The following is a 19,078-nucleotide window of genomic DNA, read 5'->3' on the forward strand; positions in this document are numbered from 1 at the left end:
AGGTACCGGCATACTCACTCCATTCGTGCTGCCCTTTCGGTTGATGTCCTGAAGGACAGCCTTGTCCAGACCCAGCTTCAGGCTGGCCTTGTCAAACATTTCCCGCTCGTAGGAGTTCCGTGTAATGAGGCGATACACCTTCACGGCTTTACTCTGGCCTATCCGGTGACATCGGGCCTGAGCCTGGGAAGGAAGGAGGGTCACACACATCGTGTCACCAGACAGAATGGTAGCAGCCCAAGGAATGGGGAAATGCTTACATTCCATGTGGGGTGAGTGGCTGGCTCTCAGTTACGAGTCATGGGACTGATTCTGGAATAGAATTCACCCAAATGCCAGCTACCCCTTCAAGAGCACTCATTTCATTGCCCGTTATTTACTGAGTGACTGCTGTATGCTGGGACAAAGTGATGAGAAGGAGGTGACTTCCTACCCTCCCTAGCCTGTGGTCTGAGTGCAGGCACTCATTTCCAGGATGCTGTCTCGCTCTCTGGGGAAATGTCTCCCCCAGAGCAAGCAGCACCACTTCTTAAGTTTTCTCATTTTACTACAGAAATTTTCATAGACAAAAGAAGAGAAAAGTATAAGGACCTCTTATGGTCACTCTTGCTTCATCTCTGCTATGCCTCTACCCTCCAAGATTACTATGAAGCAAACCCTTGGCATCATATCGATTCATCCTCACATATTCCAGTATGTATTTCTAAACATAAGGACTCTTGTAAAACCTATTACCATCGCTATACTTCAAAAAAATTAATACTAAGTACTAACTATCTAGTGTTCCAATTTCCCTGCTTATCTCATATATATTTCTTTAAGTTTGATTGTATGGATCAGGATCCAAATAAAGCCCATGCATTGTAATTGGTTGATATATCTCTGCCTTTGATCTTTCCTTTTTTCCAAATGCCATTTATTTGTTGAAGAGACCAGGTATCTGTCCTACAGTTTCTCACAGTCTATATTTTGCCACCTGCACTTTGGCTGTGTCACTGAATAGATTCCTCTGTTCCCTTTATTTCCTCTAAACTGGAGTTATACCTTGAGACTTGATCAGGTTAAGATTTTACCTTTGGCAGGTGTAATCCACAGTTGGTGTATAAATTTCCATCAAAAGGTACATGATGTCTGGTTGTCTTTCTTTTGAATTGATGATCATTGCCTAGATCCATGATTTCATTAGTGGTTACAATTCCCCTCATCAATTTTTTGGTTACCCTGATGTACAGTTCATATAGGAGAGACAAGCTAAATGTCTGATTCTTTCTCTTTATTTAATCAGTTTCCAAATGAACACCCTCCAAATGTGACTAATGAAGATTTTTATAATTAGTTTCTTAAGGAATATAATGCAAGTATGCATTTAAATAATATTTGTGCTATTTTTTACTGCATTGCTGCTTTATTTTTTTAAAATAAATTTATTTGTTTGTTTATTTATTTATTTATGGCTGCGTTGGGTCTTCGTTGCTGTGCGCAGGCTTTCTCTAGTTGTGGCGAGCGGGGGCTACTCTTCGTTGCAGTGTGCAGGCTTCTCATTGCGGTGGCTTCTCTTTGTTGCAGAGCACGGGCTCTAGGCACACAGCCTTCAGTACTTGTGGCACGCAGGCTCAGTAGTTGTGGCTCTCGGGCTCTAGAGCACAGGCTCAGTAGCTGTGGCGCACGGGTTTAGTTGTTCCGCGGCATGTGGCATCTTCCCGGACCAGGGCTCAAACCTGTGTCCCCTGCATTGGCAGGCGGATTCTTAACCACTGCGCCACCAGGGAAGTCCCTGTTTCTTAATGCTGTTCAAATATGGCCTATGGAAAACTCCTCAAGTTGGCTCCTGAGTTCTTTTGACATGATTCAGTCAAATATGGAAAGGAGGAAAACTATGAAAAATTCTGGTATTATATTTGGAGGTATCAGTATGAAGTCACAGGAGTGTGTGTCTGTGTGTGTGTGTGTGTGTGTGTGTGTGTGTGTGTGAATATACACATAGGTAAAGAAAAAGATATGCATATGTCTGTATTTATGTTTGTATGTTATATCAAAGACCAGCCGTCTCTAACAGCTCCCTTGCTTTTTGGTATGACAACATGTTCCATGCTCCCATTGTATATTTCCTGCCCAGACCTGGATTCAGCCATTTCTTCTAGGAGTCCAAGAGTTTCCTTCAGTGGGAAGTGGCAGTAGAGACAACAGTCTGGATGCTCTAGGGATGCTCCCTGCCACTAGGTTGGTCATTGTTCCTGGGCCTACTCAGTGGGTAAAAGTAGAAGCGTTTGTGTGTAGTGTATACGATCATGGGCACACAAAAGACAAATTACATCATTAAATCATACTGATATTTTAATTCAAATTTGAGACTACGGGATTTTAACTTCATTAACTATACATCTGTATCGCTTTTTAACCATGTAGAAAAGCTCAGTTCTTAACCATGCCAATATCATTACTCATTTGATTTATCCCGCAAATACATAAAATATCAGAAAAACAGTATCATTATGATCACCACCGAAACATAATTACTGAAAACAATGTAAGGTTTACTGCCCTCCCACCCTGGGATATATCCCACCAAGAATGTACAAACTCCAGTGTTTTAAATACACACTTGCAGATAGGTTTCTTTTTCACAGTGGCAGGATCAGCAATTCTAGCACACTTTCTGTGTAATCTAGGATTGAGCAAATGTGTAAATATACTGAGGGTAACAGGAGCCAGGGTTTTCACTGCTGAAAAAGGAAGTTACAAATATGGAAAGAAGAAAAACTAGAACAACTCTGTGGCATTAGAATGGATTTGGAGGTATCAGTATTAACTCATGGTTAGATGTGCACATATGTGTATAAAACCACACACGGACATGAATGTGTGTGCATTTGTTGATGTAGACACATGCATGTATATATACACATATACATATGAATGCATGTTATGTATATATGTATATTTATTCCCTGTGTGTGTATGTATGTAGTCTAGCTGTGTCCACTGAGAGGGCCTAGAAGCAATGGCATCCCAGTAGCAAAGAACATAACGAACCCTCAGATCTTGGTTTCTAAACTCCATTCTCCATAAGAGAGAACAAGGCATGTTAGAGAAATGATTAATTCCAGGGCCAGGGTAGTCGAAGTACAGGATGAGCCTGAAACATATCACTGTGCCGGAATGTAAGGAAGTAATCAAAGAGTGATGGAGACGCACCAAAATAACACCTGAAACCTAAGAGGCTTCCGCTGGTTAGGTCCAGGACTACCTGAACATCAAAATAAATACTGTATGGAATACAACCCACTGCATAAAAGAAGAATCCGTGAGTACATACTGACATAAATAAACTAATGGGAGAAAAGGGAAAACTCTTCCTCAGAGTAGAAAGTAACTAAAAAATGTAGAATGACTGTTAGAAAATCACCACTTTGCAACCATAACAGTGATGACTGATCCAGGCAAAAATAATCAAAGGAAACTAATACCAGTGGGTGGAACTCTGATGAGGAACAGGAGGATATTTACATAGTCTCAAAGTGTCTCTCCAAAGCTACTTATTAATTTCAAAGGGAAAAATAGCAACTTCATAGTAGAGAAATCCAGCAGACGCCACTAACTAAGCTCAAAGTACTTACTATCAACAAATGGACATCAAGTTCCTCTTGACGTGACACACTGAGAAGGACATATCACTTAGAGGTATCACTAAACCTGAACTCAATCCTGAGGAAATACAGACACAAAATAAGGGCCTATCTACAAAACATCTAGCCTGTACCCTTCAAAGACATCAAGGTCGTGAAAGGAAAAGAAAGATCAAGGCACTGACCCATTAAAGGAGACATGAGAACTAAACGAAGTGGGTGATCCTAGTTTGGATCCTGGGGGAATAACAACTGTAAAGAACGTTGAAAGAAATGATAAAATTTGAATATGGACTATGGATTAGAGATACTATTCTTATTTCTTTTTTCTGAGAACTGAACCCTGGTTATATAAGAGAATGTCCTTGCACTTAGGAAATACACACTAAAGCACTCAGGGGACAACTTACTCTCAGATGGTTCAGACAAAAAGTGGTGTGTGTGTGTGTGCACACACATGTGTGTAGGTCTCTGTATGTACTCAGAGAGACAGGAGAGAGTTAGGGCAGAAGTGATAAAGTAAATGAGGCAAAATGTTAGCAGTTGGTGAATCTGGATAAAGGGTATATTGGAGTTGCAAACTGAAATTATATCACAATGAAGATACTGAAAAATGAAATACAAACATTTGAGCGTAACTCTTGGGGTTATGCTGTCCACATCATACACAGCTAGGTTCAACTGTTTCATTTCGCTTTTGAATTTTAGGGATTGATTTTTCCCACATTAATTTAACCACAATGAAGGGGGTGGGAAAGAAAAAAACTAAACCAAGTAACTTTGGAAATTGGTATTTTGATTATATACTTTAAGACTAACGACCTAAAAAACACTTTAGTCCAACACTATGCACAGGTAAATTTATTTTTCATAGAATATGGGTTAGTAATTCTGAAACTACTTTATGCGTATACTAAGATTGAACAAATGAGTAAATGTACTGTGTTATGACAATGAGACCAGGCTTCTCACAGCCAGAGAAAGGAGTTACGAATTCGGAAGAGTGCAGAAGGCTAGAGGAGTCCTGTGATGTCGGACTGGAATCAGAAATCTCACTACAGATGGACAGACAGGGAATAAATACAGAGGTGTGGTACCAGTGCTTGTGTCAGTAGGCACATCTATATTTCCTAGTTCTGTCTGCTCAGAGTCTAGAACCAGTAACACTCCAGTGGCAATGGGCACACCTAGTAGCCAGACCTTGGTTTCTAAATGCCATTCTCAACTAAAAGGAACCAGGGAGCCTTGGAGGAATAGTCAGTTCCACGGATACGGCAGGAAAAATGTAACATGAACCTGAGTGTCTTGTGGTTCCAGAAAACAAGAAGTGCTCACCAACTGACAGGAGCATGTCTAAAGGACAGAGGAGCCAACCTGAAGGGCCTCCTACTGACCAAATCTGAACAGCAAAATAAACAATGCGCGTAGTGGACTATAACCTATAACATACAATAGGTATCCAGGAATCCATACCAATACAAGTACATAAATAAACGGGGGACAAAGGACAGCTGTTCTTTACAGTAGGATTCCAATTCCTACTGTAGAAGGAATGACTGAAATAGAAAATTACCATTTGCCAAACACCATCGTAATAATTACTGAAGGCAAGAACCACTGATGAATGCTAAAATTAATAGGCAAAAGTATGATAAGAAACAGGATATTTACAGCATCTCAAAATATCTCCTCCCAACATACTGACTACGTTTCAAGGTAAAAATAGTAACTTTACAGTGGAGAGATCTGGCAGACACCACCTCAACCAAGTAATCAAGGTTAACGTCACAAGTAATAAGACATATCGACATCACGTACCCCCTGAGAAGGCTATAACATCACTTCTATGAAATTCTTGCCAAAAATACATAACCTCAAATCTGATCATGAGAGAAACATCAGGCAAACACAAAGTGAGAAACAATTCTACAAAACGGCTGGTCAGTATCCTTCCAAAGTGTCAAGGTCACGAAAGCTAAGGAAAGACAGGAGATGCCACACATTGGAGGTGGCTAAGGAGCTGTAACTTCTAAAGGAGATGTGAAATCCTGAATTGGATCCCAGACCAGAAAAAGAACACCGGTAGAAAAATGAAGGAATCTGAACAGGGTCTGTAGATCAGAGCACTGTATTGATGTTAATTTCCTGGTTTCGATAATTACACTATGGTTACACAGAATGCTAACATTAAGGGAAGCGGGGCAAAGGATCCTAGAACTCTGCACTATTTTGCACCTTTTTAAAAGTTTTAAATGATTTCAGAATAAAAAGTTTTTAAAAGATTTTGTTTTATAACGCTATAAAATACTTAAGATGGTTCCAAAGTCAAATATACAAAAAGGCATATGCAGAAAAACTAGGTTCTATTCATCACTTCCCTGTTCCCTCACCGCCTCCCCCCAAGAGGTAACCATTTAAAACGAAGGTTTTTGTTTATCTTTCCATGGCAGGGGAGACATGACAGACAGACAGACAGACAGCCTTTTTAGATAAATGCTAGCATACTATACATACTTTTTCCACCTTCTTTTTTTTCACCCAACAATATATTCAGGAGATGACTCCACAGCGGTATGCAGAGATATTCCTCATTCTTTTTTTTTTTTTTTTAATTTTATTTATTTATTTATTTATTTATTATTTTATTTTTGGCTGTGTTGGGTCTTCGTTTCTGTGCTAGGGCCTTCTCTAGTTGCGGCAAGCGGGGGCCACTCTTCATCGCGGTGCGCGGGCCTCTCACTATCGCGGCCTCTCTTGTTGCGGAGCACAGGCTCCAGACGCGCAGGCTCAGTAGTTGTGGCTCACGGGCCTAGTTGCTCCGCAGCATGTGGGATCTTCCCAGACCAGGGCTCGAACCCGTGTCCCCTGCATTGGCAGGCAGATTCTCAACCACTGCGCCACCAGGGAAGCCCTCCTCATTCTTTTATCAAAGCTGAACATACTGTTTTAGGCAACAAGTCTCCTACTGACGGACAACTAAGTTCTTTTGTTTTTGGCTATTACAACTAGTTGCCACACCTTCTTTTACTATCTTTAGTGACTATAAATCTTCATTATTAGGAGAAAATCTGATGGATAGCTCTGGTAAATAAAGGAAGTGATCAAGGTAAATAATATGGTTTGTGGAAACTATAAGGCAGTAATAATATGTGGTCATTAAGTACTGACACTGATTTTCTTATTTTTGGCTTACCTGGTGTTGAGGGCAAATTACAAGAGGGAGTTTAAGAAATATTCTGAGCAAAGGTCTAATAGAGGAGAGCTACAGACATCACTAATTTATTACCTTCTTGGAATCCATATCCCCATTTGTCCTCAATACCAGAACTCGGACTCTTATACAAGGGCAGCGATGTATTCAACTGAAACCATTTCCAGCCTCCCAGGGCTGGTGAGGTATTACAGTTCTGGACAATGAGATGTAACAGCAGTCTATCCGGGATATCTGGAAAAGTTCTGCTATCTTGAAAAAAGCGTCACACCTTCCTTCCTTATTTTTCCTACCTGGGGTTTGAAGTATCCATCTTGGAACCAAGAGCGTGTGAACCACACTGAGAATGGTGGAGCAGAGAGACAGAAGGGACCTGGGACTCTCATGTCACCATGAAGCCACCTCACTAGTCCTGGGATACACAGGACTGGAAAAAAAACCTCTCTTGGGGCTGGGGGTGGGCAGGGAGCACTGTCACGAGCAGCTAGATGGTACCAGGAGATAAACACATGCTCTATCAAGACGACTTACCTGAAGGATAACAGGATGAGTCCTGCCACATTTAAGAGACTTGTCATTTTACAGTCAAATCTCATATATTCCTTATTTTCCTTTTCAGAACTCACACACACAAAAATGTGGTAGAGAGAAACACTGAGAACTAAGTCAACAACTGAGGTGAAGTGCAAACAAAACACACCAGCAAAGGTATAAACACAGAACCTTTGGAGCTAGACCACCAGTAGGAGGCAGTGGTGCTACCCCTTCCTCCCACGCCCCTCCATCCCAGGGGAAATTACAGAGCTCCAATGCTCTCCTGCATGATTTGTAGGCACCTAGTTTGTTCTGTACTTTTTAACACATTTGAGGTGAACAAAAGCCTACAAGAAACAAGTAGTCAGGTTCAGAAAAATTTTAAACAGATACAGATCCCAATGACTGTGATGGGTAGAAAGGCGGAGTCTCCAAACAGTGACAGATTTCCAACTGATTCCAGCCCTCAATTCACTGTTGTCAGGTTCAAGTCCAGAACCTTACACCACGTCTTTACAATCACGTGAAAATTAAATAGCTGGTACAAAGAACCACGCATAATGTTGATTCCTCTCTTGACCCTTATATTACTCTTTCAAATTATTAGTCCTATTACATTTTAAAGGTACATTTTCTTTAATACTTTGAAATACTATTTGTACCTCAATGAAAATCTACATCATCAGAGAGGTTAAAAAAATTACCTATAGTCCCACAAGAACCCAGCCACGTCTAGCATGCTGGGACACTTCCTCAGTTCATTTTCTACACGTGAGTATTTTATTTCAAGTCCAGCAATTTTACATTTCTCCTGGTACACTGAAAGTCTGTATCCGCAGGCCACCTACTCATCAGAAGAGGAATCAGGGGCTCTCAGTGCAGTATGGATCAACGGGCACTGAGAAGCTGCCCTTCCTCAACTATCTCCTTTGCAGGCCTACTTTGGAATCTGAAATTTCCAGCTCCAGATTTATTCTTTGGGGAAAGGTATCAACCCCTCTGACAATGTAAACATCTCTGGGAAAGAACGCCGATATCTGCTCATTGCACTGTACTTCCACTGTGTGCTTCAAAAGCCCTGAGCACTTTTCTTTCCCCAGGACCTGGCCTGGTGTGTAGGGCTCAATAAATGTGTCATAAGTCAGTGAAGACCTGGCTGAGAATAGGAAGGAAGGAGAGGCAAGTTAACAGCATGGGAAAAGGGAGCTTTTGGGCAGCAGAAAAAAGGAGCAGGGAGTGAGAAAGAGAGGACACTGAAAAGAGAGGCAGGAGAGTACTTAAAAGAAACTTGACTCACTTTATTTGGGACTGACGCTGTACTGTGAGCACCTGTCCCACCTGCTTCAGGTGTGCCACCGACGCTCACCCCACTCTAAGTCGTCACACTTCTTGTTCCCTCTGTCTGGAACATTCTTCCTACTGATTTTATAACTGAAGATCCCCGCCCCCATCATTTAGGTCTCTGCTCAGATGTCACCTTTTTGAAGAAGTCTTCCTACACCACCCTCTACATCAGGGCGTCCAATCCCCATTATTCTTAACCTGTTTCGTTCCTTCGTAATAAGTATCGCTATCTGGGACTATCTCACTTATTTTTCCTTGTTTTTTGCCTGCCTGCTCCACGAAAATGAAAGCTCCACGAGAGCACACACCATGGGTCTCGGTCACTGCTGTGTCTCCAACACTTTAAACGGTGCCCGGCACATTCCAGTGTTCAACAAACGTAACAAACATTCACTGAACGCCCGGACCATGTAAAGGAGCACTCACGAAGTCTTACTTTCTCCTAGCAAAGAAAAGTAAACGCAGTAGAGTTGAGTCGTCCAAGTGCGGGCATACATTCTACCAAGCAAGAGGTGATGCCAGCAATACGATGGCGGCAGAGGAAGTGGCAAAGGCAACCAGCACCTCTCCTTTCTTGGAGCAGAGTGTCAGGCCCCCAGCTCCTCAGGCTGGATTCCCTCCTCCCTTCCAGAACCCTCGGCACAGGCAGGAGCTGCATTACCCTGTGGCTGTGCTCTCGGCTAGGACACCTGCGCCCAGGCTTCCTGAATTCTCCCTTCGGGGACAACCTTATCCACAGGAAGGACGGGACCTGGGCAGCGCTACCACTGTCACCTTGTGGCCTCTGCAAGGGTGGCACGGTACCTTGCTTTTCCCACAGGCCCACTCAGCCCTCAGAGCTGGCAGCAGTGAGAAGAGGTAAAGAGAAGAAGTAAAGAAACCAGTTTTTCACTGCTCTTTTCCCTTCTCAGGCTACGGTCAGCACCCTTTGCCATTTTTTGAACTCAGGGGTCACAGGTACTATAGAAAACCTACACAAAACCTGCTGCAGCTGACGTACCAGGACTGAATCACAGCTGTCCCTCCTGGGTGAAGGCACAGTTTGATTTTTCACACACACTGATGCTAACACAGACATGCTCAAGGTTTGAGAGAGGATGTGGCATTTACTTGATGCTCTAGATAGCATCTAGAGCATCTCCCTAATAAAGGGACCTAAAAATTGGTTTACTGGAACCTACTGCCCTGGAACCTAAGGAACCTGTGCCTTCACTTGTCTGGAAAGGGGAGCAGGAGGATTGGGGAAGGGCTGATGGAGGAGATACTAGAGCAGGAGCCCTAGTTCTCTGTCCTCGTATTTCCAGGAGGGAATGTCGGCTCCCAGGTAGGAACACAACAGTCTCTTTCGCCTCCTTCCTCTCTACTCCAAAGGAGTGACTGATCTCATCAGTGAAACGGGAGATCCGGTCCGAGCTCCTATAGACTCACCACCCCCCCCCATCCCCTGAGGAGGGCACAGTACCCCCCTCTGTCACTGCAGGCTTACCAGGACAGCCTCTGCTCTGCAGGCGGCGGCCAGCAGTTCTCAGTGAGCAAGGTTAACTGTGGGATGAGGGTGCGCAAGTGCAGGAGTCCTTGGAAGTCTAAGTCTGGCTACAGGTCAAGCTGTACCACCTAATCCACCATCACAATTTATTAAAGCTGATGCTTTGATCCTTTGCACTCCTGGGTCTATTCCTTAACTGGTTCTTTTGGAGGCAAGGGAGAGAAATACAATTTACTGGACTCCTCAGACTCTAACGAGACCAAAGGAAACAGGATGACATCCAATGTCATCTGATTTATGAAGACCTAGGTTTTAAAAACATATATATTTCTCTAGCAAGTCCTAAGCCTCTAATTCTATCCCCAAAGCACAGAAACCCCCAGCAAAAAGATCAGAAGGCTGAATGAATGAACTTTTATTAATAACGAAAAAGCACCAGAAAAGGTAACTCTGCTCTCTGACTTCCAGCTGAGTTTTCAGACAGTGCAGCTCTGTTCCACAGCCATGGAAGCTGGCTTGTCTGCAGGCCTGCCTCAGGGACTGGGCTGAGCCCAGCCTCCCCCTAAGCAGGTTGGCTTCCCTGTCAAGGCTCGGAGGGGCTCTGCCTAGGGGTCGAGAAGCAGTGTCCTGGCACTGTCACTGCTTCCCCATGTTGTCCCGACTCCGGAAAAGCACGGACTGCACCACATCTATCCAGGCTGTTTGAGACCAGAGTGAACACTTACATGTTCTACCATCTGAACTTGACCTCTGGAGCTATGCTAAAATTCCACTAGGGTAGAGGGTAAGACCATGCTCGTAATGGGACTCTCTTTTCATGGCCCTGATGTTTATATCAGGTAGCATGTGCTTCAATCCACTCACAGATGAATGTTCTATGCCAAGCCCATCTTCCAAAGGAAATACGATCATCTTGTATCAGAGTAGGAATTGTTGTTCTTCAATAACCATGAAGAACTAAAGATGACTGAAAGCTTTCACTCATTTACAAAAAGTAGCAGAATATGTGCATATGTGTGAATGACCATGTGCAAGTTAACATGACCTAACTTCCTAGCAAGGACAGTACTAGGGAGCCACCTGGTTGAGTTTTCTGCTCTGTTAGGGATAGGAATGCATTTCGCTGATTTTCACAGATGATTTAGCTGCAGTCCTGTGAACCACATGATGGTCTCAGCGCCCTGTTCTCCAGACGCTGTCTTCTACATCACATTCACAGCACGTGGGTGAAGGGCAAATGCCAGGGAGAGTGTGCTGAGTGCGCACCATTTGGGGGGTAGTCTCCAGCTCCCGTGCTCTCCTCCCCATGCCAAGCAGGCCGAGAACCTAGCTCCGTCTCTGGGGGCAACTCAGAACAGCCCACCCCGCCAATCCCACTCCCCAATGACCACAGACCCAATTCCCTGCCCTAAAATTACTCTATTCTTGCCAATTCTTTCATTCCTACCTAGTTTGGTCAGACATCTCAAAATAAAGGAGGGTTTCCTCTTGGTTACCAAGCTGTAAATAAAAATAACCAAAAAAGCAGCCAGTCTGGAAGACCACAAGTTGAGGAATTCTAACTCTAACGTGGACCTGGGGCTGTTCATCGACACCGTCACTCATTTACCTTCTGCTACGTTCTTCTACAAGTGTTCTCCACTCCCAGCTAAGTCGCCCGAATGTTCATGGTCTTTGTTTCTCCACTGAGGTTGAGCATTAGAAGAAGTTCAGAAGCTGACTTGGCAAACAGAACTCTCACACTATCCAATTTCAGTCTGGACTTCACTGCTATTCCTTTATTCATCTCCTGCTACTCCCCCAGCAGGGGCCATTAAAAACGGCCATTCCAAAGTTGCTCCCTTCTCCCCAGACCCTAATTCTGGACAACCCCACCCACCCCATCTGGCTGGTACACAGACAAATCAATCACCTCAGAGGACTTTACCTTCTCCTTCAGTCCTGGACATTCTCGTTCTTGCTTTTTCCATTTCTTGGCATTTCACCTTCAATGTCTAGACTTCACTAGGTGAAGCACGATGATTCCAAAATCTTTGCCTCTGACAGTGACCTGTCTCTAAATGCCAGCCCTGTGCTTTCAGTTTTTCTCCTGAAAGTCCTTCAGGCATGCCCAGCTAACATGGCCTCCAAATGGCCACCCATTTCTCATACCAGCACTGGCCCAGGTTCCAAACCTCACAGTCAGGTGAGCACTGCAAAGGAGCACAGAACTTTACAGCTGTCAAGAACGTACTACTTAAGGAACCATCTGTCTCAGGGTTGGCAGACACCTTCTATAACAGTAAATATTTTAGACGTTGTGGGCTATGAGGTCTCTCTTGCAATACTCAACCCTGCCACTGTAACAAGAAAGCACCCAGAGATAACAGGTATACAAATGGGTGTGGTTATATTGCAATGAGGCTATTTTAAAACAGGTGGCTAGCCCACTGGCAATAGTTTCCCACCCCCGATCTACATCACTATCCTAATTAGGTTCTTCCTGGTGACCTGATCAAATAGTCTCTACTGATTATTATTACTTTGGCATTGACTATGCTAACTCCTTTAAAAATTGGTTATTCGTCATATCTAGCAACTCATCTTTGACCGAAATATCCTGTCACCAGCAGAAAGGCCTGATGGTGAGCTGGCCATAGCCACTGATTTTTCAAGTTGGATGTTGAACATAGTGCCACAGAATTTGTTTTACAATGATTTTTTTCCTGCGTTCTACCCAGTTGTCACCAACATAATAATTTAGAGCACTGGTTTTTCAACTAGTAGATTGTTTTCTTCAAACAAAATGTTATTTTGAAACTCGTTAAATGAAAAAGACAAAGCAGGACGGCTCTGTGTGACATGGTAGGTGGGGAAGAAGCCTGGATACCCATCACCTTAGCTCCTTTTCTCTGCATCCCTTCCCGGCAGTATCCCCTAGGGCACCTCCTCAGTTTTGTGAAACAGCAGCCTGCAAACTTCTCTTATCAATCACCGGTATCATGAAAAAGGTTTTGAGGTCCCCACCGCTCTCTGAGCCACACACTCACGCTCTGAGTATCAGCAGATGTCCCGAGATCCAATACACACTCAGGATGAAGTTTGTTGTTAATGATAATGGATGTAAAACTGTCATCTAAAATAGCCTTCTTGACAAGTTAGAATCTTTTGGACTGACTTATTGTGCAATCTGGCTAGAATGTCATTGTTTTTACTTTCACACGGGGTTGATGAGGAATTCTGAACCAGAAGTGTTAGCTCTGTCATTTGCTTGTTTACGCTTGCTTTTAAAATGTATTAGCTCCCATCTTTGCCATAATCTTTTCAAGCCACCATTATTCAGTTTGGCTAAAACGAGCAAATTTAATCTGCAAATACACTTAACTGGGCCCACATCAACCCTACTATGCTGCATTCATTGGAGAGCAAATGAACTACTGGGGAAGCCTCAGTCACCCCTGCCACACCAGGGAACTTTCCTAGCCCTCTGGGTCATCTCATGTACTGTATACGACATATGACCACCTAACAAACGAAGTGAGTGAAAATGCCAGAATCAATCCGTATGTCAAGAATTAGAGAATTAGTCAAGCTTCGTATCTTTCTTTATGTCTGATAATAAATAGTAGTTCCAATCTACATTTGGAGGCTACCACTAAATGAAATACCATTTGATTTGTAGTAAAAGGAAAGAACCACTTGGATTAGTGGGAAGGCTCGACATTTACTTTTTACTCAATTGTACCCTGACCGAGGCCCTAAGCCTGCCATCTGGCCGAAGCCATAGCAATAGCATGGAGCATGGCAGACACTCTCTATAGCTAAGCCAGGCCCTGTCATGATGTTCTTGGATTCAGGGACAGCTAAGGCAAACAGCAATCATCCTAATGGTTACCTGCAAGTCATTTTGTGGGTTCCAGTCTGAATCAAATATGATGCAGGTATCGGCAGCTGTGAGATTGATCCCCAGGCCTCCCGCTCGGGTGCACAGAAGAAAGACAAAGCGGTCTGAGTCTGGCTTACAGAACCGGTCGATGGCTGCCTGGCGCAGGTTTCCCCGTACTCGCCCATCAATTCGCTCATAGGTGTATCTGAGGGGACCCAAACGAACGAAAGCCCAGGTGTTAATCATGACTTCAGTGGAGAACAAGAAACAACGCAGGAAGCTGTTGACTAATGGCCTTAAACCCATCACTTCTAAATATGGACCTAATGTCAGCGGTCTAAAAGGAATCCCCCCTCTACATATGCAGCAGGGCAGACACCTAAAACTGCACTGCAATATGTCCCCCTCTCTCAAATCAAACGAAAACCAAATCAAAACAAAAAACCAGCCGAACTACGGAGGACTAGAGAAACTGTAAACGTAAAGTATCAATCCCCACTGCCCAGGCAAACTTACTCTCAAGTGCTTCCCCATTTTCTTGCACTGAATCTAATCACAAGACCAGGAAAAGCAAATAAAAGCCTCAACCATCTACTTTCAGTAGAACTCATAACATGGAATCAGAGTTCGAATCAGGCTCCATCTGCTTTTGGATGGACTGAAAATGGGAAGAAGACTGGATGGACAGGCCGTCTTTTTATGTCTGGGTTGGTCATTTCTATCCTAACAATTCCTCAAAGCTTCAGAGGTAGAAAGCAAAACCTCCAGGTTTATAGCTGAAACCAAGGTCTTCTGGGCAGCATACTGCCAAGCAAGTAGGAAGAAATCACAGGAAAGGTTTCTGAGCTGTGTCAGGTTGGAAAGAAGCCAGGAGAATTTTTAGAGGAAAATAAAGTGAGGAAGCAAAGCTGAATATCATTAAGAAGGCATTTACCTGTGTAGAAAGTTAGGAATTAAGGGTGGAAAGAATGGTGAGGAGAAGGTAAAAGGAAAGAGAGTAGGAAATTAAACTGCTATGGGAGCCTATTAGCATCTGTCCATCCAATCAGAAAACATACAAGGTTTGTTTATGATGGAGATCATGTAATTAGCACAGAATTAAAACATAGTACCAATCTGGATAGCTGCTTAGTCTTATTTATTTCTTATTTACCCCTTGACAATGAACAAATTAATATGGGGATGCTACCCTGGGCCCAATTTTGACCAACAAGCAAGAACTGGTTGGTAAAGTATATGTAATAGGAACCATGTGAGAAAAGGACGACATCCTAGACCCCACGATAGTCAAGAACATGAATCCTGACAAAAACCTTCTCAGCAGCCCAGAATCTGGGAAATCAGATCTCTAAAAATTCAGATAAACAACTGGTAAGAGACTAAGGATAGATCCTCTAGGGGTAGATGACTCTGGGTGGGAGTGGCTCTAGATAACTAAATTGGGCAATATAATCCTGACTTCCTTGAGTAAAAGGAAAATCCACGTGAGGAATCACCCAAGGAAATACAGGTAGAGAAAGCAGACCAATTCAGGCTCAGAAGGGACACGTACAAAGCAAAGACCCAAGTCCAAAAAGACTCTTCTTTTTACAAAGCTAGAGTGCACCCATATCTGGAATTACAGGTGCAGATTTTTCCCTTCTTTTTTAATGCAATAAACTTAAGAATAATACATGAGACTACAGTAGCAAATAAAAGCAGTGGTGGTTACAGGATTGTCGTGAAGGCAGACTAAGAAGATTTTGTCCTAAGCTAAAAGCTAAGGGTCATATGTTGAATTCTATACAACTATGAAGCAGTTAGATAAAATTATCATCATTATTAATACCAGCCACAGCAACAATATTAGCAGTAAGCTCCTAAGTGTCAAGCTCTGTGCCAGGCACTGCGATATGTGATACATGCTTTATATGCAACATCACATTTACTTCTGGCAATAATCCTGTGAGGTAGTTCCCCATTTTACACTTGAGAAAACATCAAGAACAAAAACCCCAACAACAACAACAACAACAACAACAACAAGAGCCTCACAAGCGAAGTAACTTGCTTAGTCACCTAGCTGGTAAGTGAGATCCATTTGACTCAAAAGTCCACACTCTTAACCAGTTTGCTGTATGGCCTTCATATTGTACCCTACATTTCAATGCAGTAGAAAGATTTCCCTAAAAACTTAAAAGAGCAAAATAAAGGTAAGTAAGAGACTCTGGTAAACTTAGAAAACCTGTAACTCTATCAGAAGGTAAGAAGAGAAACTACAGATATCCAAAATGACTGTGATGAATCAATGCACCTAGGAACTGCACCGAGTTACTCGTACGTTTGGCCACGTATGTGATGCAGTGGAAGAGGCACAGGATTTGGAGTCAGAAGACAGAGTTGAGATTCAATTAAATGATAGCTGCCACTACCCCACCATCACACGTGTGAACAATTAGTGCTGCAGGCACACAGGACTCAATGTTCTTTGACAAGACACCCCTAAACCATCAGAGAGGAGCCAGATGCCCGCAGATCTGAGTGAGGCGGGGAATGAGCATACTATTAAGGGGAGGAGAAACCAATAAATAGAGACGATATAGCTTGGCAATCACCTAGGGAAAAAAATTCCCATAAAATTAGATAGTGTTTGGCCATCTATGATAGAACACAGTTTTAGAAATTGGGCGGGATGATTGGAACGTTAATTCTCATTTCTATCACTCAGTTTTGAGGGACTGCGCTCGAAGAACACAAAACTAAAATAAAAATCCAGTGATTTGAGAGTTCAATTAAATTGTTCCTCACTCCCCTCACTCCCGAGCCAGATCCTTTGGCTATGCCCTCACCCCTGTATGAGCACGGCACGAAATTAAATGGGAACAAAACCAAACTGACAGCTGGCGTGACGAGGCTCAAGAACAAAGAAAATCTTGAGGGCTAGTAAATCTGAATGAGGAAATCAGACATCATTAAATTTTCTGCACCAAACATCAGTGCAGCAATTAACCCTCTGTGTCAACTGCATTCTGAACAAAATCCCTAGGAGTTGATGTGGTCGATCAAACTGTAATTCTGAGTTGCTGTCAAATATCAACAAGAAGCAGGTGGCACTCTGGAAAACCTCTGGGTACTCGGCGGGCGAGGGGGGGTGTGTGTGTATGTGGAAATGACACATTTTTGGCACAACAGGAAATGTTGACCTCAGAAAGCCTGAAGGGTAATGAACCACCTCACCTCCCAGCAATAACCAGCTGGAGAACACAAAGAGTGAAAAAAAACCCCCAAAACCTGCCGTTCACGATTGCCATAAACATATAAAATACTTACAATTAACCTTAATAAGAAATAAGCAGGAGTTGGCAATAGGGGTCATGTTGGTTTGGTCACCATGTCCCTAACACCTATACAGGTCTCAGCACAAGGTTGGTACCTTATAAATATTTACCAAATCAACGGTGTATATAAAAGACCTGAGTAAGTGCAGTGAATATCATGTTCTTCAATTTTGCAAAGATGTCAATTCTACCCTACTACGTGTGTAAAAGCCAATCAAAATCCCAACAAATGGATATAGGTACACATAGATAAATACAGATATGTAAATATATAATTTTTTTTTCTGTAGTGAGGACTGGAGTAGTCAGGGATATATTAAAAAATAATAATTCTGGGGACTTCCCTGGTGGCGCAGTGGTTAAGAATCTGCCTGCCAAGGCAGGGGACACGGGTTCGAGCCCTGGTCTGGGAAGATCCTTCATGCCACGGAGCAACTAAGCCCGTGAGCCACAACTACTGAGCCTGCGCCCTAGAGCCCACGAGCCACAGCTACTGAAGCCCGCGCACCACAACTACTGAAGCCCGCATGCCTAGAGCCTGTGCTCTGCAACAAGAGAAGCCACCGTAATGAGAAGCCCGCACACCACAACGAAGAGTAGCCCCCGCTCGCCGCAATTAGAGAAAGCCCACACATAGCAACGAAGATCCAATGCAGCCAAAAATAAATAAATAAATAAATAAATTTTTTAAAAAAGAAAAGAATAATTCTGAAGAATTCTGAAGTTCATCTGTAATAATATATGAGCAAAGGAATAGAAATATTGATCAAAAGAATAGAAAGGTTACATACACACCCAGCAAACATAATATCTCAGTATATTTTATGCATACTGTCTTATATGAATGGGGGAAAAGATGGACTATTTAATAAACAAACAATCAGAAATATTTGGAAATAAATTAAATTAGACCCCCATTTATATGCCCTCTACCAAAACTGTAGGAGGACTGAAGACTGAAATATAAAAAATAAAATAACATAAATCGAAGAAGTCCAATTAAAGATTATGAGTTATCATGCACATTTAATTCTTTTATCTCCTCAAATGTCTAGAAAAATGATAGGTAAAGGGATTTTTTAAAAAAATGCATAATAATGCCTTCCCCCCAATAAACCTACAAACAGAACAGGAGAAAATTCTGGGACTTGGAAAGTAAACCAAGTGATATTTGATTTGAAGAAAGCAGAATCCCAGGTGAGAAATAACCTAATTCAATATGGCAGAATATCCAAAGGGATCAGGCATTGGTGCCACCAGGTATCCCTGAAAGTGGAGATACAGAGAGTCTAAAAACAAGGGAACTAACTAGTTGAATATTTGTTGAAGTATCTGTTAGCCTATCCATCATCCACCCCAGTGCTGAGAGGATCAAAAAGATCTGTACCTCTCTCTACCTTAGGAGACACCACACAGTTAAAGGCAGAGGTACCATACTTAAAAAGGGAAGAGAAGCAGAGATATTGAGACCTCCCTACCTCTCTCCACCCCTTCCCCACAGTCAGCTCCCAGTCCAATCAAGTTCCCACCCTCTGGGCAGGAGAGAGGAAGAAAAACATCCCAAAGCACTGACACTGGAGGTTCTCTGATGAAATGGTCCAGCTAGACAGACAGTGTTCACAGACGGAGAATAAGGTAGCCAACAAGCTGGCCCACATGCCCAGAGCTTCTAAACTCTGGAGAGGGCCTACCATC

The 19,078-nt window shown here is 42.9% G+C and overlaps 1 protein-coding gene across 4 annotated transcripts in view; it reads right to left on the bottom strand.

Moving 5' to 3' along the window:
• The window catches only part of CHD6 (chromodomain helicase DNA binding protein 6), a 211,379-nt gene that overhangs the window by 57,085 nt on the left and 135,216 nt on the right, over positions 1-19,078 (bottom strand). For all 4 annotated transcript variants that reach the window (XM_057528676.1, XM_057528677.1, XM_057528678.1 and 1 more), the window contains 2 exons: positions 14,076-14,271; positions 19-183 (listed from right to left, as the gene is read on the bottom strand). In XM_057528676.1, the coding sequence (XP_057384659.1) occupies positions 19-183; positions 14,076-14,271 (361 nt within the window). The remainder of the gene's footprint in view (positions 1-18; positions 184-14,075; positions 14,272-19,078) is intronic.

The sequence above is a fragment of the Balaenoptera acutorostrata genome, chromosome 15, assembly GCF_949987535.1.
Source record: "Balaenoptera acutorostrata chromosome 15, mBalAcu1.1, whole genome shotgun sequence".
Classification (NCBI taxonomy): domain Eukaryota; kingdom Metazoa; phylum Chordata; class Mammalia; order Artiodactyla; family Balaenopteridae; genus Balaenoptera; species Balaenoptera acutorostrata.